The sequence below is a fragment of the Engystomops pustulosus genome, chromosome 6 (genome assembly GCF_040894005.1).
Source record: "Engystomops pustulosus chromosome 6, aEngPut4.maternal, whole genome shotgun sequence".
Taxonomy (NCBI): domain Eukaryota; kingdom Metazoa; phylum Chordata; class Amphibia; order Anura; family Leptodactylidae; genus Engystomops; species Engystomops pustulosus.
Genome location: NC_092416.1, coordinates 121,675,207 through 121,696,503, shown reverse-complemented (window position 1 = coordinate 121,696,503; position 21,297 = coordinate 121,675,207). Strand labels below are relative to the sequence as shown.

The 21,297-nt window shown below is 41.3% G+C and overlaps 1 protein-coding gene across 3 annotated transcripts; it reads left to right on the top strand.

Moving 5' to 3' along the window:
* The first annotated feature begins 5,463 nt into the window (after positions 1 to 5,463).
* MAPRE1 (microtubule associated protein RP/EB family member 1) lies at positions 5,464 to 17,869 on the top strand. Of its 3 annotated transcripts, none has more exons than XM_072110715.1 (8): positions 5,464 to 5,619; positions 7,941 to 8,065; positions 12,587 to 12,732; positions 13,930 to 14,137; positions 14,349 to 14,408; positions 14,581 to 14,702; positions 15,109 to 15,261; positions 16,562 to 17,869. In XM_072110715.1, the coding sequence occupies exons 2-8, from the start codon at positions 7,945 to 7,947 to the stop codon at positions 16,616 to 16,618; spliced, it is 867 nt and encodes a 288-aa protein (XP_071966816.1). In that variant the 5' UTR covers positions 5,464 to 5,619; positions 7,941 to 7,944; the 3' UTR covers positions 16,619 to 17,869. The 3 variants fall into 3 exon arrangements, with proteins under 3 accessions (XP_071966816.1, XP_071966818.1, XP_071966817.1); XM_072110716.1 differs by having other exon boundaries at positions 5,525 to 5,673; XM_072110717.1 differs by lacking the exon at positions 14,349 to 14,408 and having other exon boundaries at positions 5,465 to 5,619.
* The last annotated feature ends 3,428 nt before the right edge of the window (positions 17,870 to 21,297 follow it).

Here is a 21,297-nt window from a genome sequence, read left to right as displayed (position 1 = left end):
TTGTTATGATCGTGACCGAGCGCACCGTGTCAGGGGCCCAAGAGTGAGAGGGTGTAGACAGAGACTCGTTATTGTTGGAGCTCCTGCTCTGGGTCCCCTGATTCTTCCTCTTCAGGGGACTGCGGAAGGAGGTTACAATCCAAATGTCTTCATCTTCTTTCTATTATATTGGTGTCCTCGGGAAGCCATTATGATTGAAACCTGTGATACAGCTGCTTAAATTGTAATGTTGGCACTTTAATTATGGCACTAATAATTTGACCAAAAAGTGATGTAACACTTACAAAGAATAAATGTAAAAAATTACCATCTTTATTAGTAGCATACAAATAATCAAGACACACAATGGGTGAACTACAATGGGTTAAAAGCCATGTGCGGTACAATAAATAATTATATCCATGTATATGGGTAGGTAATAAATTTGTCATATAGCATAGCCCCAAGTAAACATGCATAAGACAATGGGGTTAAAATAGTGGAAAACAAATACCATACCAAATCAGATCACACATGGGAAGTTGCCCCGACACGTGTTTCGCTATGAGCGCTTTATCAAGGGGAGTGTAGGAGAAGAGGGACTCATGGGTATAAAAAGGGGAAGCGGACCAATGGAATAGTTTGTACACACCTGAATTATGAAAGTGCCTGAGTGCAGTGAATGTCCGGACCGGAAAGGAGCCACACATACAAGTAGAACGGTCCGGCTCGCTACATTGCACGATTACCCAGTGCGCATGCGCAGGATTTCCACAGTGTCGCAAGATTTCGGTCTGCATATGCCGGCTTGAGTTATCATAACCTACGCAATTCATTGGAATTTGTTCCTTCTATGTGGTTCTTGTTGTATACTACTGTATATATATACACTTTTGTATGAACTATATCAGTCTTCATCGCAATGTTATAGGTATATTCTACCTTTCTACCTCATCTCTATACCGTCTTGCACCTTATAGTATTGTAGCTTTATTCATTGCAGCACTTTATTCTTTATATTCTCAGCTCTTAAACCTTATGCCTAGTGTATATTATAGACTGCCACATTTGTGTGTCATTTTTACTGTTGATGTATTTTTATAGCACCTGCACTTTATTATGTTCCACATATCCAAATTACATTGGACCATTTTCATGTTTTTTGCACTTTTTTCATATAGGCATGGGTTGACCACCGGCCATTTTATCTTACTGATACATCTTGTGGTCCACGTTTATATCACTCCTTGATCTATTCTACCCTTAGTGGCCGTTTTGGTCCTCTCTTTATAATCATGCGCCTGGTTTCATACTTACCTGGTATTCCCAACATAGTTGTACGATCTGCGCCACTTTTCTGCGCGTGCGCCACTTTTCCAGCGAGACCAAAATCTCGCGACACTGTGGAAATCCTGGGTAATCGTGCAATGTAGCGAGCCGGACCGTTCTACTTGTATGTGTGGCTCCTTTCCGGTCCGGACATTCACTCAGGCACTTTCATAATTCAGGTGTGTACAAACTATTCCATTGGTCCGCTTCCCCTTTTTATACCCATGAGTCCCTCTTCTCCTACACTCCCCTTGATAAAGCGCTCATAGCGAAACACGTGTCGGGGCAACTTCCCATGTGTGATCTGATTTGGTATGGTATTTGTTTTCCACTTTCCTTTTGTCATTCTTTCCTGCAGGATTATCTGTGCATCTATTTTAACCCCATTGTCTTATGCATGTTTACTTGGGGCTATGCTATATGACAAATTTATTACCTACCCATATACATGGATATAATTATTTATTGTACCACACATGGCTTTTAACCCATTGTAGTTCACCCATTGTGTGTCTTGATTTTTTGTATGCTACTAATAAAGATGGTAATTTTTTACATTTATTCTTTGTAAGCGTTACATCACTTTTTGGTCAAATTATTAGTGTTTTGTATTGGGACCCGAGTGTGGCCGACAGTATTGTCCACATATATCGGGTCTATCAAATTCTGTTGGTACTTTAATTATGGCGACATATAAGTGGGTTTTGGTTGTAGTTTGGGTGCTTTGTCTCTAAAAGGTTCACCTTCACTGATCTATGGGGTTCAGAATATTAAAGGACCCCATTAGATATGTTAATATGTTAATGAATGCAAGGGCTTAGATGTAAACATCTGCGTTCTGAAGCTACTCCTCCCCAATGCACTTGAATTGCATTTCATTTGAATAGTGTTTTGGAATGCAATTCACATGCAATAGGAAGGGGCTTGTAAACATTTGCTGCATGTTCTTGATAGAATGTGTTTCAGTGGAACCATATATGCGATCGCGCCAAGCCCCTCCGTCTTGTGTTTGAAATGCAATGAAGTGAAGAATCTGTGTAGTTCAGCTGATTTGTGTTCATGCAACACATGGACCAAGTACAGGAGACATACACTCCAGTAGACCTTATAAAACACATAGGCTCGTTTCACACTACCGTTCCTTCTCTCCGTCGAAAAAGTAATTCATAGTTTCATAGTTTATACGGTTGAAAAAAGACACTTGTCCATCAAGTTCAACCAAGGAAGGGTAGGGATTGGATGAGGAAGGGATTTAGGGGAAACAATTCTATATAACATAACAATCAATGTTATATAGGTGGAAAAAGTCATCTAGACCCTTCTTGAAGCTCTCCGCTGTCCCTGCTGTGACCAGCGCCTGAGGCAGGCTATTCCACAGATTGACAGTTCTCATAGTAAAAAAGCCCTGTCGCCTTCGGTGATTAAACCTTGTTTTCTCCAGACGGAGACAGTGCCCTCTCGTCTTTTGATTTGATTTAATCTGAAACAACTTACCACCATATTTTTTGTATGGACCATTCATATATTTATATAAATTAATCATGTCCCCTCTTAGTCGTCTCTTTTCCAGACTAAATAAATTTAGTTTTTTTTAATCTTTCCTCATAACTAAGACCCTCCATACCCTTTATCATTTTTGTGAACCCTCTCCAGCTCCAGGGCATCCTTTTTATGGACCGGTGCCCAGAACTGGACAGCATATTCCAGGTGTGGCCGAATCAGTGCCTTGTATAGTGGTAATATTACATCCCTATCACGAGAGTCCATACCACTTTTAATACATGACAAGATCCTACTAACTTTAGAGGCAGCTGATTGACATTGCATGCTGTTATTCAATTTATGATCTACTAGTACCCCCAGGTCCTTCTCAACAAGGGACTCTCCCAGATTTACTCCCCCAAGGACATATTTTGCCTTTGGATTATTGGCCCCCAGGTGCATAACCTTACATTTATCCACATTAAACCTCATTTGCCAAGTGGATGACCAAACATTCAGTTTGTCCAAGTCACCCTGCAGCCTATGAACATCCTCCATAATAGACACAGTGCTATTAATTCCTACCTCTATATCATTAATAAATATATTAAATAGTAGTGGGCCAAGCACAGAACCCTGAGGTACACCACTCATAACTGGTGACCATTCTGAGTAGGAATCATTGACCACAACTCTCTGGATACGATCCTTCAGCCAGTTTTCAATCCAATTGCAAATTATTTCTGCCAAACCACTAGACCTTATTTTACCCATCAGGCATCTATGAGGAACAGTGTCAAATGCCTTTGCAAAGTCCAAGAACACAATATCCACAGCTGCTCCTCCATCCAGGCATCTGCTCACCTCCTCATAGAAGCAGATCAGGTTAGTTTGACAACTTCTATTCTTAGTAAACCCATGCTGGCTGTCACTTATTATTCTATTTGATGTCACATACTCCAGTATATAGTCTTTTACTAACCCTTCCAACCCTTTCCCCACAATGGAAGTTAAGCTTACAGGCCTGTAATTGCCTGGCGAAGTTCTAGAGTCCTTTTTATATATTGGCACCACATTTGCCTTGCGCCAGTCACTTGGCACCACACCAGACATTACGGAATCCCTGAAGATTTTAGACAGTGGTACATATTACAGGGTGCATGATCCGCACTGGCACCACCCAAGTCAGAAGTTCTCTCTTCTATTGTATAAACGGAGCTAAAAAACCTATTAAGTAACTCCGCCTTCTCTTGGTCTCCAGTCACCGATGCCCCATTTTCAGAATAAAGGGGTCCAACCTGTTCTGACCCATTTTTTTTGCATTGATATACCTAAAAAATTTCTTGGGATTTGTTTTGCTATCTTTAGCCACCTGTCTTTCATTTTGTATTTTGGCTGATTTGATTTCCTTTTTACAGATTTTGTTAAGTTTTTTGTAAGTATTGAAAGCCTCTGGTGACCCGTCAGATTTATATTTTTTAAATGCCCTCTTTTTCTCATTAATTTCCCTTTTAACTGTAGCTGTAAGCCACGAGGGGTGTAATCTAGCCCGTCTATACTTGTTACCTATTGGAATAAATTTAGAAGTATAATGACCCAGGATAGATTTGAATTTCTCCCATTTAACATTAGTATCACCATGTGACAGTATCTAATCCCAGTCTATATCCTGTATTGCAGCCCTGAATTTTTGGAAATTAGCCCTCTTAAAATTCAAAGTTTTCCGATTTTCCCACCTGTTTCTGCTTTTTAAAGTTTAAGAGGAAAATAATTATATTATAAACGCTGTTCCCAAGGTGTTCCCGGGTAATTAATAAGGCTGCAGTCACACGTACCGCTAGGCGTCCGTCCATAACGCGACACCAGCGCACAGGGGGAGGTCCTCAGCCCGAAATCCCATTGACATGAATGTAAATTTTGTGTCATCCATCCAGTAAAAATGACGGAGGCTGCAGTACTTTTCCTCCGATGGTGAAAAAAACCGCATGGATAACGGATCCATTACAAAACGGACCATAACGGATGACATATAATTTACATTGATGTCAATGGGATTTTGAACTGATGCGTTAAACCTTCACTTTTTTTTAACGGTGGGAAGTAGCAGTAGTGTGAATAGAGCACACTACTGTAGCCTGAACTTTTACCCACTGCATTGTAACCTGCTTTATACCGGACATGCGAGATTACTGACACCAGCGGAATGATTCTAGCCATAGACATGTATAGACAATGCGACAACAGTACTACATCCGGCTTTTACAACAGGGTGCAGCCAGCTCCTGGTGAGGTAGCAGGCTTTGTATGGCCCCTTCTGGCCATCACGTGTTAGTACAGCTCCGCAGTATGACACAGGGAGGCAGGCGTAACTCTGCAGTACCCAGGGCTCCGCCCACCTGCCCTACAATGCGGTAGTGTCCGCCGGAATCTGCCTGTCAACCGTCATAGATAACCCGGCACACGTAGCCAGTAGAGAGGGGCCGACTTCTAATTATCAGCCTCAACACTGTCTCCAGTCGTTTCAGTGCTACATGTGAGGACCGCCATTTTCCCGCAGACTAAACCCCGTTGTATTATAAGGGTGACTCTTCGGGAAAATGGTTACGAAGGTCGAGACCGGGAAATGACGTCTTTACTGTAGAGGTCGCTTCCTCCCACCCGAATCACATGTTGCATAGGTGTGGTTTTGCTCAGCTCCAGACAAAGCGTCACCTAGCAACAGTGCGACGTATAAATTATTCATAAGGTGACGTCACCTCGCACGGCACGTTCTTCTACAGGCGTGTGACATCAGCACGGGTGAGGCCGGTTTGAACGACACAGAAAAAGGTAACGGCAGCGGCGGGAGAGAGGTTGAGGTATAGGCGGCAGACGGTAGGAGCGGTAGGTGGCGTCCATACGATGTGTCCCGTGATTAGCAGCGGGAGTTTCACCTCACGTCCTTCTCTTATTACAGCGATAGCGCCTTGTCACACAGCCCTCTCCTATAACATGTCTGCCTCTGCCCCGCTCTCTTCACCCCACCTCGCCCAGTAGGTGCCCGTTATTACCACCTCCACTATGGCTCTTATCTTCACCTACTCGTTACCCCTCACCTTACAGTCTATCCGCTGCGTGACTTAAGGGGTCTGGAAGGCCTGTGTAACCCCTCATGGCCTACCCTTAAGCCGTGCCCGTCCAGCGCCCCCTGCGTCTTACTGCAAAAAATTTAAAAAATTTGTAACTGGGACAAAAAAATAAATAAATCTTTGTCTGCAGCTAAAACTATAAGGCATAGGACTTCTGACTTGCATGCAAATTTAACCTAATAAAAATGTAAAGAACTGAAGTTGTACCTAACCCAGGAACTTATTACATTCTGCGTGACCTGATATATATCCCTCCATTACCTTTCATTACCCCATTATGTATATGCTCATATTCCACCATCCACAGTTACATCACACTATATATGCCCCCTCTTTATCTGTATTTTCACTATACCTCACCTACGGTCTGCCACATGTAACTGGACCATTAAATTCCCACTAACATTTTCCCTCTACCTGTTGTTTGCTCCCTTTCACCATCCGACCCCCATTGCCTTTCCACTATTATCCTCAGATGTCCTATTCTCCTTGGAGCCTTGCTTTTTCAAAGGCCAGTTTTTTCATGGCCTGTATACAGCTTGGTCCCACACACGGAGCATATATGCAATGCATGGTTTTCCTGGTCGATTGTACAGAATCCACAACACTTGTCTAAATACTGCTGTTAGGAAGGAACAGTTGGTAGGAAGGGGTGCTGAGTGGACTACCCCAAAAATCTGAAATTGATATTCATGATACTTCATGATCCTGATACCCTAGGCATAGTTAATCAATAGAAAAAGAAATCCTGGAATGCCCATTTAAAGGGAACCCGTTATTGTGATACGTTATACTTCCCTCGGCACCTGCACTTTGCGGCGAGTGAAGCATGGGATCTGAAGATGTGAGTCCGATGTGTGTCATCGTACTCGCATCTAGGTTAGCGTAAAAGATAAATTTAAAATAAAAAATTTGGCCACGTACAGCCCTTACATGGGGCGATATATATATTGGGTCCTTAAACCACAGGGCATTATGATCTGTAGTTGGGTTTAGGGTCCCTAATTGACAAGACATGTCTTCTTTCTTTTCACATTTATTCTGGCAACTATAGCACTTCAGATGGCGATATTCATGTAATTTATTTGTTAGATATCCTTAATATCGCTCCTCAGACATGGAAGCCTACGATCACCTTGATGCCATTTTAAAGAGGGTTTCTGCTTTTTATGCTGGTTTCTGTTGCTTGTGGTATTGCCTCTAAGTAAATACCCCTGGTGTGCAGATGGCCTCAGAGTATAAGCTGTTAATTAATAGACTGGATGGGGACATGGAAATATTTTGGTATTCATATTCTGTTTGCAATATTTGGACTTCCAGCCGTCAACACCTCAGCACTTAAAGGGAACCTTTCAGCAAAAATTTATCTTCTAAACCGTTACCAATTTTTTGCGAAGCATCTTAACTGTTTGTTTCATGATCCATAGAGGTGGTATCACCCATAAAATTGATTTTCAAGTGAGATTTAAATTAGTGTATTTAGTCATGTGGGTGGGGGAGTACAGCAATGTAGCGCAGTAGCTCTGGCTACTTCACATGCACAGTACTCCGGGATCTCAGACGAGTGCACGCAGCTGCATAAAAATAAAAAAAGGATTGGACTAGAATACATTACAGGAACCTGCCACCTTAGTCGGTAGATTCATAATGGTTGGTTTCCAGCTTCATGATGTCAATTACAGTGAATGGGGTATTGTGAAGTGGGAAAAGCTTGACTTGACTCTGACTTTTTACAAATATTTTACATTGCATATCAAAGTTGAAGAAAAAAACAAAATCTGGAAGGTATTGAGCTGCTTGAGCTTATACTGGTAATGGTTTATTAGGTCAATTTCTGCTGACAATCACTAGGGGTTAGGCTCTTGACTGTTATGATCTTTTGAAAGCTCAAGTTCGACAAGCAGCAAAATCTGTCTGAAGGTGTTGTCATGAGGAGGCTGACTGCAGGGAATGATGTGCATTATGATCTCAGATGCCAGGTAGTGCTGTACTTCATTCTGTTCTTGTTTGTCTTCCTTTTAGAACAATGGCAGTTAATGTTTATTCCACGTCCGTAACAAGTGACAATCTAAGTCGTCATGACATGCTTGCTTGGATAAATGAGTCCTTACAACTCAACCTGACAAAGATTGAGCACCTGTGTTCTGGTAAGTTCCTAACAGATATTCCTTACTGGTTACTGCTTGCAGTGAATACAGACTTCTGGGTTTAGTGAAGGGATTGTTCCAGCAGAAACATGTTCAAATTCTGCCATAACCACCACGTGCACCCCTAGCCAGTTACTGGGGTGCCAGCAATTTCCTGTTTGTGAACCAAAATGTGCAATTTGACATTTTGTTTGGGCATTAACTTTAGCTTTCCTGTAAAAGTTTGACTAAAATAAAATTGCTGCCTGAGACTGGTGAACCGGCCTTTACTTCAAGCCCAAGTCAGAAGCTTTAAATGCACAGAACAGGTGCAAATCTTTCCATTATACCTAATAGGTGTGTAGTCCCCATGCATGTACTTGGATAATAACTGATGTAGATAATAGAGATGTGACCTGAAAAAAATCCAGTCTCTCAAGCCATTGGGGGAGATTTATCAACCTGTCTACACCAGAATTCTGGAGTAATTTTTCACTTGAAATGGTTTGTGCCATTTTATTAATAGAAACCTACCACCACGGATCTACTTATTGAGGTACGTGCATCTATTTTATGTAAGGATAGCCCTTTTTAGGGCTAATCCTTTACTCCACTATATGCAAATTTTCTAAAGAGGCTACTGGGACTTGGAGTGGCTGTAGCTGAGGCTACACGAAACGGCTACTCCACGCCCCAGTAGCCTCTTTGATCCTCCTACCAGATGGCTTCAGCGCACAGCTACGAGGAGCTGTGCACACTTGTCCTCGAAAAGGGAGTTCTGTGCATGCGCAGTAGCTCAGGCTTCGGGGCCGAGATTGTGCATTCACAGAACTCCGGTTTTGCGGTGAAGAGCTGCGCGTTAAAGCTATCTGGTAGGAGGATCTCAGAGACTCTACTGGTGCATGGAGTAGCTGTGCCGTGTACCCTCAGCACCGGCTACTCCACACCCCAGTAGCCTCTTTAGAAAATTTGCATATTCCCTGATAAAAGATATAGTGGAGCAAAAGATTAGCCCTAATAAGGGCTATCCTTGCGTACAATAGATGCTCCTACCATGGGATCTACTTCTTAATAGGTAGACCCGTGGTGGTAGTTTTCCTTTAAAGGAAACCTACCACTTGTAGCGGCAGGTTTCTGATGGAAATACCGGGCACCAGCTCAGGGTGAGCTGGTGCCGGAGCTTATTTTTGTTACTGTTTTAAACTGCGGTATCGCGGTTTAAAACACTAACAAAAATAAGCTCCGGCACCAGCTCACCCTGAGCTGGTGCCCGGTATTTCCATCAGAAACCTGCCACTTCAAGTGGTAGGTTTCCTTTAAGGCATTAAACCATTTTTGAGAAGTTTTTCAGCTTGTCCAAAATCGGGGCATGGCCTCTGGAAAAGGGGGGGCGTGAATTCGTCCTTGAGCCAGAAAATTCAGTTGGAAACTATTAGATTAAAGGGGTTTTCCCATTTGGGCATTCACATTTAATTAAATTCATTTCTTCAATTGGATGTTATTAAAAAAAAAAGTTCTTATAAATGTATCCATGTTGTCCCTTAGAAACGAGATAGCTTCCCCAGATACAACCACCTCACATTTTGGCAGCGCTGGCCAGACATGCACTATTGAGCTCTGCCTGACCACCTGGATACAGCGTTCATTACCACAGGACGGCTGTAGCACCTTGGACATTTAATATTCAGAAACTTTTTGTTTCCTTGTGCAATCTCTCCAGCAATGGTGGCCGTATCCAAGGACACAGTCTTGTTTCTAAAGGACCATATCACTACATTTATGAGAAATTATCTTCGCACAGGAACTTTTTTTTTTTTTTTTTTTAAATAACCTTTAATTGAAGAAATGTTCATATATGGCAGATTAATGAAACTGAATCTGAATTCCCAGATGAGAATATCCCTTTAACTAATAGGTGCTTTAAAGGAAACCTACCATTTAGAATGGCAGGGGTAAGCTGTAAGTACCGAGCACCAGCTCAGGGTGAGCTGGTGCCGGTACTTACTTTCGTTAGTGTTTTATATATCGCGGTTTTAACACTTTTTAAACTTTAGAGCAGGAGAGGCTTCGGCGCTGCATGCGCGCGCCTACATAGGAAATACCGAAGATGCTGCGCACCACAGTCGCGCGCAGCGCCGAAGCGTCTCCTGCTGTAAAGTTTAAAAAGTGTTAAAACCGCGATAACGCGGTTTATAACACTAACGAAAGTAAGTACCGGCACCAGCTCACCCAGACTGGTGCTCGGTACTTACAGCTTACCCCTGCCATTCTAAATGGTAGGTTTCCTTTAAAGTGCTACTCCATTCCATGTATGGGCTATGTGCAATACATAATAAATGTATAACACTGCACTGGAAGGTTGGATTGCTTCTTGCCTCCAAGGCTAAGTGTAGCTCTGTAGCATTCTCCTGTTTAGCTTCCAAGTTGTTGCTCGGTAACCATGGTCATTGTGTCTGCCTTCAGCGGACCCTTCAATGCCAGTAGTTAACTACTTTGTTGCTATAGGGCCAATTTATCATTCCTCAGGTCTTGCAATGAAGTACATTGTGCAACATTTTTTTGCATGGAGTTTGGGTTTGTGTAGTTGCCTGTACATGTCCATATGAAAGTGCAGTTGTGGCTTATTTTTAACTGAATCATTACCACAAGTATATAAAAATTAAACAGTTAACCCATGGATTCTAGCTCTGAGCAAAGACCTGTATGGTGCAGCTGTAAGAGTCGGCCAGCTCTCATTGCTGAACAAGTAAAACCTGCATTGTGTATGGAACTTTATGAGATTTATGGACATGCCAATCCTATTTCTCTGCAATATATTTTATTTGCACGCAAATACTGAATCGGGTGAATAAAACTGGTGGACTGGTTGACATGACCTCACCCCTGGTGCAGCTCATATGGACCAATTTGGAGGTGGCAAACTTCTACAAATGTGTTCTGTGAAAGACTTTTCAATTGATATTTCTACTATGAAGGCCACGTTTTATTTTACTCCCCTTTCCCTTTAACATTCTACCTCTAACTTTTTATTTTTTTTTGATCTGCAAGGTGCTCAAAGGGCTGTACAGTGCCTAGTATGCCAGTTCCTTTTTAGAGGGGAAGTTGTCAAATCAAAAAGTTTAATGTCCCCACATGAGGGGTAGATCTCTGCCTTGGAAAGTTGTGGCTGCGGGATCAGTGTTAATTCCAGAGGAAACTAGTGCTGTACTGTAAATGTAGGAGTTGTAATTCTCTCCTCTAATGCCCTTCTATGTAACATGCTCTTAACCTTTTATTGACACCTTCCTTAGCTGTATAGTTAACCTTGTAAGGAGAAGCCTCAAAAACTAAGACCTCTATTACATAAAAGGCACCCATCATTAACATAAAGTGCTGGCACAGCCCACAAGAATATGACCCCTTCTCCCCTGGATAACTTTTCATGGGATATTAATTGGATCAATTTGTTCCACGCGAACAGCCTTGTAAACAGACAAAAATGGTTGATTTAAGATAATTAAATAGAAGCACAAAAAGTGTATCTTGCTGCGCCCTTGGAGTTGTACCTGTTATGATTGGAGGCAATACACGGGGCCCTTACAACTTTATTCTGTGGCAAAAATTATTTCAGTAAGTAAACAAAAATCTGTTGCGCTCATTTCTACTGAAATTGGATGAAAACAGACAATGTATTGTTGGGAACGTATCATTCATTTATTGAAAAAATATGGTTACCAGCTTTCTCCCCCCACTCAACTACCAGCACCCTCATGTAGGGGGATAAAACTTCTGTTTACTTATACAGAATCGCCTACAAAATTTTTGTGCAGATGAGCAGCGAAGAGCATCTGGAACATATTACACATGGGAATCTCCTCTGTCCATTTAGGATTATAGTTCAGAGAGTTGCATAACCACAGATGCATTTGAAAGATGAAATTCTTATCTTTAATATTGTACCATAAAGCTCAAGTTCTAGGCTTCCGATAGGCTTACTAGACTGTAAATTCTAGCTTGCCAGACCATAGACTCTGAAATCCGTTGGCCATAATTCTTTGCAATCACTCGATCGTTTGATAGGTGTTTCTTTTACCATAAGATAGTTTATATTTTGATGAAGGTAACCTGTTAACAGATATGACCATACCACTTTTAAAACATGAAGTTCTGTTCCAGGTTTGCTGGTGCGTTGGGTGGCTCTTTCAGTTTATAGAGCTTTCTGTTCTTCTCACTGAAAAGCATTACCTCCTGCTAAGAGTAAGAACTTTACCAGGCTTCTGGTTTGATACTAGAGCAGAAACTCGGGGTAGAGGTGAAGGGCTGTATGCATTGCAATACAAAGAGCAGAAAGTTTCTCAGATTGAGACCCAGCAGGTGCTGAATAAGTTAGTTTTTGTTGTCTAAACTTCTGAAGGACTTCCCTTTTTTTAAAAAAAATTATAATTCTTTTTAATATTTCTCTTCTTAGACACTGGGTGTATATAGCCTAATAAATGCTAACTGTTTGTTCAGTGATGCTTTTGTTGGTTTACGACTAATAATGATCAAACTTTCTCTTGACAGGAAGTGTATATTGTCAGTTTATGGATATGTTGTTTCCTGGATCAGTTGTATTAAAGAAAGTGAAATTTCAAGCCAAACTTGAACATGAGTATATCCAGAACTTCAAAGTGCTACAAGCCGGTTTCAAGAAGATGGGTGTAGACAAAGTGAGTGCAGTGTGACCTTTGTATGGCTTGGAAGTAGCATTGATTTGAGAATGATACTTTGTTGAAATGTTACTATTCCAAATATCAAAAGAATACTTTAAGGACATCTATCACCAGGATGAAGGATTATAAACCAAGCACACTGACATACTGTTGTGCAGCCCCTCTGGCAGGATCTGCTCTTCATATAGCTTCTTAGGACGTTGTTTTTATGAAAGAGGTTTTAACAATTATGCCAATGAACCTGAGCGGCTCCGGCTCTATAGATGTCAACGGAGCTCCTCCGGCTCATTGGCATAATTTTTAAAACCTTTATCTCTTAAAAAGCATAAGAATCTTGAAGTGCAAATCCACACAGGTATGTCGGTGTGCTTGGTTTACAATCCTTAATCCTGCAAAATTTTGCATATAGATGTAATAAAGTTTTGTAAAAGACACCCGGGACGTGAGGATTAGCCCAAAAAAGGGCTATCCTCACATCCCATCCATCCACCTACCACCCCTTCTACCTTTATAGGTAGAATTGGGGTGGTAGGTGCCCTTTAAGTGTCTGATTCCATCTGCACAGTATATGTTGTATTAAAAAGCAGGATGGAAAGATGCAGTAAGTTTCGACTTTTCATCCTGCCCACACCAGCAGAGCAATGCATACACAAGGCAGAGGCCATTGAAGTCTATGGGTGACAGATGCAGCAGTACTGCATCCCTCTGGTCTATGCTTGGGGAGGTTCCCTAGTGTTTTCACTATCCATATAAGGAAAAACACCCCATACTTTGATGTTCCCTCATCTCTCGGCATTCAGTGAGAGTAGAAGGCACCAGGCAATGTACCACTGTGTGCGCATACAGCGTAATATGTCTGTGCCCCATGTTATAGGCACATGTGGGGGAACTTCCTGTCATGTCATTTTACCAAATTTTTGCCATATGTTGTGAATGAAGCCTAAGATTTCAGTCCCTTGACTGCAGGGTCCCCAAGCAATTGGAAAGACAATCTAAATATAAGGTATAACCTGACCAAGCGCCAACATGTCCAGGTTGTTTAAATACAGTATAATAAAACTTTGAGGAAGGGGTGTAAGAGAAGGGGAATCCTGGCACTTGCAGTGCACTCATGTTGTCCCACTTCATGTTGTTTTTTGGTGATGTTTTATCAATGCCAGTTTATGGAACAGGATTTTAAAAAAATTCTTGCAGATCATTCCAGTGGACAAATTGGTGAAAGGAAAATTCCAGGACAACTTTGAATTTGTGCAATGGTTCAAGAAATTTTTTGATGCAAACTACGATGGAAAGGACTATGATCCAGTTGCTGCTCGACAAGGACAAGAGTCTGCCCCTGCCCCAATTCTCCCTACTCCAGTCATGAACAAACCGAAGAAGCCAATAGGATCTACAAATTCAGGTATTGGCTGTTGTGCTTTTCTGTTTGAAGTGGTTTCACACAGCTGCTTTATTGTATGTGTGATCAGCCCCCCGCTAGACCGCACAGTTAAAGCTATAAGGACATAGCCAATGAAAGACCTGTTGTCATGTAAACCTTGACAGTACTGAATTGTTATGCAGTGTCCTTTTGGGGGGGTTTCGTGATTTGGTAAATACTGTAACTTTTCCAGATGATTCTGCTGATGTAAAGCCAACAAAGACAGAAGAGATAAGGAAAATGGCCAGAATTGGTACATGTCTGTGTGGGGGAGAGGGGCGCACCTTTTTTTTTTTTTTTTTTTTTTTTTTTTGGTTGTCTCACATCAGGCTGTGGGTAACGGTGGTTTTGCAGCACCCTTTCACTGTATATTCCTGCAGCTGGATGTTTGTATGACTTGTGAATGTTTTTTTTTTTTCTCTCAGCTCCACAGAGAGCCGTACAGGCCCAGAGGACTGCAGTAACCAACAAACCTGCCCAGGGAGTTGGCAGGAGGCCTGCTGGTATTGGCAATGGCGAGGAGGAGTCTGCAGAGCTGATTCAGCAGGTAGGGGAATTTACTCATTAATGGCCTATGGAAAAATGATTCTTTGGCCATAACAGGCAAGCCATTTTCATCAGTCTTTGCTGCATATAGCAATCAATCACAGCTCAGATTTCACTTTTCAAAAGCAGTTAGAAGCCTGATCTGTTGACTGGAAATCTTTCCTTATCCATGTTCTATGAGGAGTGTGTGAGGAGGCTGTTGAAGAGGGCTGAGACCCATAAATACATAGTGTCATTATTCCTGTGTAGGCCGTTGTGCCTTCTCCAGAAAATCTGCATTTGTTTTAACGGTATTTAACAATGACTAGCTCTTGCTGCTTTGTACATAAAATGGGAAGACCTAAAGCTCATGGTGTCATTGGGAATGTGTTTTTGTGCTGCTTTTATAAAAATGTTCACTTTTTCAGATTAATGTCCTGAAAATAACTGTTGAAGACTTGGAAAAAGAAAGAGACTTTTATTTTGGCAAGCTAAGGAATATCGAACTCATCTGTCAAGAGAATGAAGGAGAAAGTGACCCTGTCCTGCAGAGAATCATAGAGATTCTTTATGCCACAGATGTGAGTTCTACCCATCCTCATGTCTAGTTTTAGATTTTAACTACATCAACAGCACAAAATGCATAATATATCTGGTATTGTTTGGCCATGTGGTGTATCCTCAGGCATTTGTGCTGGAAGCAAGTTGCTATGTGTAGTAGCCCAGCACTTTTACATCTTCTCACCTATTGATGTGATAGAAGTAAAGCTGAAGATCTGACCCCTGCACAACACAATGTGGTACTGGCTCCATGGTCTCTTAGGCTGAGCATGTACATTGATATTGATGTAACAAAAGAGAAAATAATTCTTCAGCTCACCCCTTTAAGATGTCCGCTGTGCTTTAAGGCCGTTGCTCGGACGTGCTGAGCGGGGACCAGCAATAACTTCAGAGAAAGAAAAACGGGTTGTCCAGCATCCAGGCAATGAGAGTGGCTTGTGACATCTATCATGTGATGCAACGTCACATTTCTGGTTCACCCACCTTGTGCTTGAACGTATCACTAGGCTACGACTAAGGACTGATGTTAGTCCGAAACGCGTCAGTTTGATTATGTTTTAGACGTCTTTATGATTTTAAAGAATATTCAATAAATGAATTCACAAGCCACTCTCATTGCCTGGATGCTGGACAACCCGTTTTTCTTTCTCTATTGATATTGATGGCTTATCCTGAGAAGTCATCAGTGTACAATTCTAGACAACCCCTTTAATAACAATGCAAAGATTTTCCTAACCTTTTACATCTCAATATTTCACCATGGCATAAGTAATGTAGCGGAAAGACTCTTTCACAGTAGGTAGGGATTCCTTGCTGTATGAGCAGCGAGAGAGACTGGAAAAGTTTGAGGGGCCGTAATGGCAATTTTGAAAGCAAAAATATCACTTACAAAGGGAACTAGATTCTAGAGATTGGATCTTGAACCATGAATTTTTTCTATTTGTCATTGAAAGTTACCACCAGGTTTAAAGATTGTAAACCAACCACGCTGACATACTGGTGTGCTCCCCTCTAAAAGGATCTGCTCTTTTAGATTCTTATGGCCTGATTTTTTATTTTTTTTTCTTTATTTTTTTTTTTTTCCCCTACTTTGGGCCAATTGATATCTTCCTAATGTGTGGTTTTGTGCTTTTGGTTTTATTTATTGTTTGGCTCTATCAACACTTCATAATTTTAGGTTAGACCCTGTGTCTTCACCCTTATCTACTATGCCAATGGCTTGTTACAGCATAACAGAAAAGTAGCTCCTGCTGCATGCTGATCAATCATCATCATTGTGTTCACAAGGGATTGCTAAGCATTGTAATTTTTCTCTTTCAGGAGGGCTTTGTGATACCAGATGAAGGTGCACCCCCAGAAGACCAGGAAGAATATTAATGGCACCCTCCTACAATGCAGTCATTTTTGATTCGTTTTTTTTTTCTTTGTTTCCCTCCCAAATCATGTGCTTAACTGTAAAATATCCCTTTTATTCTCAGAGGGCTGGCTCAGCACCTCACTTTTTGAAAGTGTACTTTGCCAAAGTTTCACTCATTTTACAGTGGTTTAACCTTGGAGATGTCTCATTTTGTAGCACAGAAAAGTATTAATGTATTTTTTTTTTACGTTCTTAAAAGGACGTTTTGAGGACTTTGAGAAGGTTGAAAAGGTTCATATGTTGCTAAAAAGAATGTTTTAAACTGATTGTTGCTATATGCAGCATAGAGACGGGAAATGCATCAGAAAATGCCATAGCAGATGTCTTGTGTTTGTTGTAATGAGATTTAGTAAGTAGGAGCTGAAAATGCCTTAAAAAGTTTACACTTGCTTTCATATCAAAGCCCACGACACTAGAACCCGGCTCCCCGAGCAAGTTGTGCGTTTGTCATGAAGCGGGCGTACATTCTTAATTGTTTCATGCTTGGAAAAGTAGTGAGACAGTTCCCCCTCCCTCACCGCTCTTAGATGCTGAGGGGATTGGGTTTATGTGGCTGCCTCTACCTCTTGCATCCTATTGCTCTCTACTTCAGATGGCATTGTTGCATGCAGACCCCATTGGCAGTCTTTTGAGGGTGGTGCAGGTATCAAAATAAATTATATATATGTATCCTGAAGAAAATGGGTAGATAATTTTTACTGAGGCTTTGTAATACATTTTGGGATTTTCAGAAGCCTCCCTCTATAACTCCCTCATCGCTTTTTTTTTTTTTTTTCTTAACTTTATTTGCCAACATATTATTTAATAACTCAATGTGTTGTATGTATCTGCTGTATCCTCTTGATCACTGGGTTCTTCACTCCGGGGTGGGGCTGGGGGGGAACAGAAGGTTTGGTTATTTCTGTTTACATTCTATTGGATAACAAAAAGTAATGTGTAATGCATGAAACGAAAATAAGTTGGAAGGTTCGAGCCAGTGTTGTCTTGGTAGCAAGCCATTACACACTTTGCAGTGCTACACTTTCTGTCTCTCTTGTGGCCTTTTAGGATTCTTTAATTCTTGATAATTTTTTTTTTTTCCCCCCCTGTTTTCTCAAAATTTAGTCCCATAATTTTTATTTTTTTCTGACTCCTTCTCCTCTGTTCATTCTTTGTCAAGTTTTTCTACTTTAAGCCATTTCTAAATAAAACTTCTGTATTTCAAGAGTGAACTTTGCTTCCATTTTTTATTCTTTGTGAGCCTTGAAGTTTGAACTTTAAAGTGATGTTTTTGGCACTCCTCTATAATAGGTGTTTCCAGAAAATCTGTAGATGTAACCACACTTGTCCAGATTGTGTCTGGTATTGCATCATGCTCCTTTGTAGCTACTGCCACAACTATGGACAGGTGTTGTGCACTTTTATGGATGGTTTTTCTTGAACCATACTGTTTTTGCATTTCCATTTTTTTTTACCCACCACATTCGACAAGCCTTAAGCGGTTTTTATTTTAAATTTACAGAGCTGTGTCAGTTACTAGTAATGCCAATTTATTCTGTTGGGGAGGGATTTAGAAAGTGGTGGAATTAGAAAATGGTGAAACTGCTTTTTTGTTAATGGGCTTTGCATTCTACATAACCCATACCCTTTATTATGTAGGTAATTTATTTAGTTCATTTGCTTCTGAATAGTTACATAGTTTATATGGGTGATAAAAGATGCATGTCCATAAAGTTCAACCATGGAAGGGAAAGAATTATGAGGAAGAGATTTAAGGGAAACTATTCTATATAAACATGTTATTTAGATGTAAAAAGGCATCTAGCCCCTTCTTGAAGCTCTCTGCTGTCCCTACTGTGACCAGCGCCTCAGGCAGGCTATTCCACAGATTTATAGTTATTACAGTAAAGTAGCTTTGTCTCCCTTGGTGATTAAACCATGTTTTCTCAAGACAGACAGTGCCACCTTGTCTTGTGATTTGACTTAACCTGGAACTTCTTTCACCATATTTTTGCATGGACCATCATGTCTCTTTTCAAGACAAAATAAATGTAGTAGTTTACTCTTTCCTCATAACTGAGACCCTCAATACCCCTTATCATTTTTGTGGCTCTCAGTTGTACCCTTTCCACCTCCAGGACATCCTTTTTATGAACTGGAGCCCAGAAATGGAAAGGCATAATGCCTTGTACAGTGGTAACATTACATCCCTATCCTGGGAGTCCTTATCACTTTTGATACATGACAAGATCCTACTAGCTTTAGATGCAGCTGGTTGACATTGCATGCTGTTATTCAATTTATGATCTACTAGTACCCCCAGGTCCTTCTCAACAAGGGACTTTCTTTAAATTAACTGCCTAAGGACATATGTTGCATGTGGATTATTATTATTCCCCAAGGTGCATAGCATAACCTTACATGTATGCACATTGGTCATCCACTTGGCAAATGAGGTACATACACTCAGGCTGCAGGTTGGACAAACTATGAACATCCTGAATTTCTTTGCATCACCATATTCCAAATTAATTTTTTTATACTTTGTTGTATGGAGCTGTACGAAATGTAAAAAAAAAATGACAAGATGTTTGCTTTTTTTTTTTTTTTTTTTTTTTTTTTTTTTCCCAGAACATTTTGCTGTAAGACTGGCCAAAACATGGAAGTGCCGTGTGAAGCTTCCGTTCAGGGGAAATGCTTGTCTTTGACAATGGCACCTAACAGGTTAACTGCCACAATTGTTGCTGCCACCAATCATGGTAGTTAGCGGCATATCTGGCCTACATGGAGAGCGTACAATCTAATGGCTTTCTCCAAGTAACTTTAAAAGGCTATTCTCGTCTAGGTATTAACCTTTAATTTAATGTATATACTCAAGTATAAGAGGTTTTTCAGCACAATAAATGTGCTGAAAAAACCTAACTCAACTTGTACTAGAGATATATATATGTAAAACTGTACTTCCTTTCCAACAATCCATGGTCCTCTTCTTTCTTTCTGTGCAAGGCCAGCACCCACATAAGTACCCAAAGCAAAAAGAAGACCTGTGGTGGACGTCAAAGGTGAGTACAGTGTAAAAATATATAAAAGATCGATGTAGGGTTGACCTACTGGTGGCACAGGGGCTGGCAGGAGGCTATGACCAATGCATTTCGCACCCTAGGCTTACAATTGAGTCAATAGGTTTTCCCAGTATTTTGTTATAATTGGGTACCTCATGTTTGAGATATATATATCTATATCTCGTATATTCCGGCGTATAAGACGACCTGGTGTATAAGACGACCCCCCTACTTTCCTGTTTAAAATATAGAGTTTAAGATATATTCGCCGTATAAGACTACCCCTTTTCTAACGCATACAAAACACCGGTAAAAATTAAAAAAAAAAAAAATTTGAATTTAACAGGGTCCTTTTTTTAATGTAAATTCTTATGACATGCAGGTATATAGCAGGAAAACTGTCGCTCATAAACATAAGGCATACAACAACAACATTACCATTACAGCACTGCCCCCAGTAGTATACAGCCAGCCCAGCATTAATAGAAAATAATAAACTTATATACTCACCCTCCGGTGGCCCCGACCTGCAGCGCTGCTCCCCCGATGTCCGCGTGGGTCCTCTTCTGGCTTTGGCGCCCGTCTTCACTAACTTCGTGCCGGGCGCCGCCTAGTATGACGCGCCGCTGCTGACATCATACTAGGCGCCGCCCGGGGGAAAAGCATGGCGGCGCCCAGCAGAAGAAAGAAGACTGCGCGGAAGACGATCCGCGCGGACATCGGGGCCAACGGAGGGTGAGTATGCACTCCGATGTCTTTTGGAGGCTGCCGGCAGCCATCGCTGTGCAAACACCCGCGATCGGTGCTAGCACCGATCGCGGGTGTTACCGGTAAGCCTTTGCTGCAATATGCAGCAAAGACTTACCGGCTATGGAGAGGGCTCAGCCCGTGAGCCCTCTCCATGCACCGGGACCCGCCGTATAAGATGATTACCGGCGTATAAGACGACCCCAGAGAAGACAGAAGATTTTTCTGTCTTCAAAAGTCGTCTTATACGCCGGTATATACGGTATGTGTGTGTGTGTGTGTATATATATATATATATATATATATATATATATATATATATATATTACGGTACAAACCTTTAATTAAGTGTTCAAACTGGCTAAGGTGGCTGAAATGGTTGTGTCCAAGGACAGCTATTTCGTTTCTAAAGGACAACATGCTTACATTTATGGGAAATTCAGATCAATTAATTGTAAATACACAAATGAGAATACCCCATATAACCTCTTCAGGATGTATATGTACTATGGGTAGTTTCCAAGAGGTTAATTCTACTCAAGTTTGGCTCCTTTGCTCCCAATTTTCCCCACCCTACTAACTCCTAGGTCTATTGTCCACAAGCGAGTTTGATGCGTGCTACTTGCATTGTGTGCAGGAACATCCAGTCTGAACGCTCAGCAACCAAAACCTAAATTGGCATGTCATTTCCGTTCTGCTTGCTGAGTGTTGAGGTGGATGCCTCCAACTTGCTGTGGGTAATAGGCCAAAATAATAGTGATTTTTCTATGGCACATCCCCAGTGATCATAAGAATGGGGGAGCCAAATGAATGAAGTGCTGGTGCTTATGTTCAATTTGGGTCTTGTAGGC

What these genes read in the sequence shown, in the direction of transcription:
- MAPRE1 (XM_072110715.1), top strand. Translation starts at nt 7,945, where the DNA reads ATGGCAGTTAATGTTTATTCCACGTCCGTAACAAGTGACAATCTAAGT. An exon ending in GATTGAGCACCTGTGTTCTG is followed by an intron (nt 8,066 to 12,586) that starts GTAAGTTCCTAA and finishes TTCTCTTGACAG; the next exon opens with GAAGTGTATATTGTCAGTTT. An exon ending in AATAGGATCTACAAATTCAG is followed by an intron (nt 14,138 to 14,348) that starts GTATTGGCTGTT and finishes TAACTTTTCCAG; the next exon opens with ATGATTCTGCTGATGTAAAG.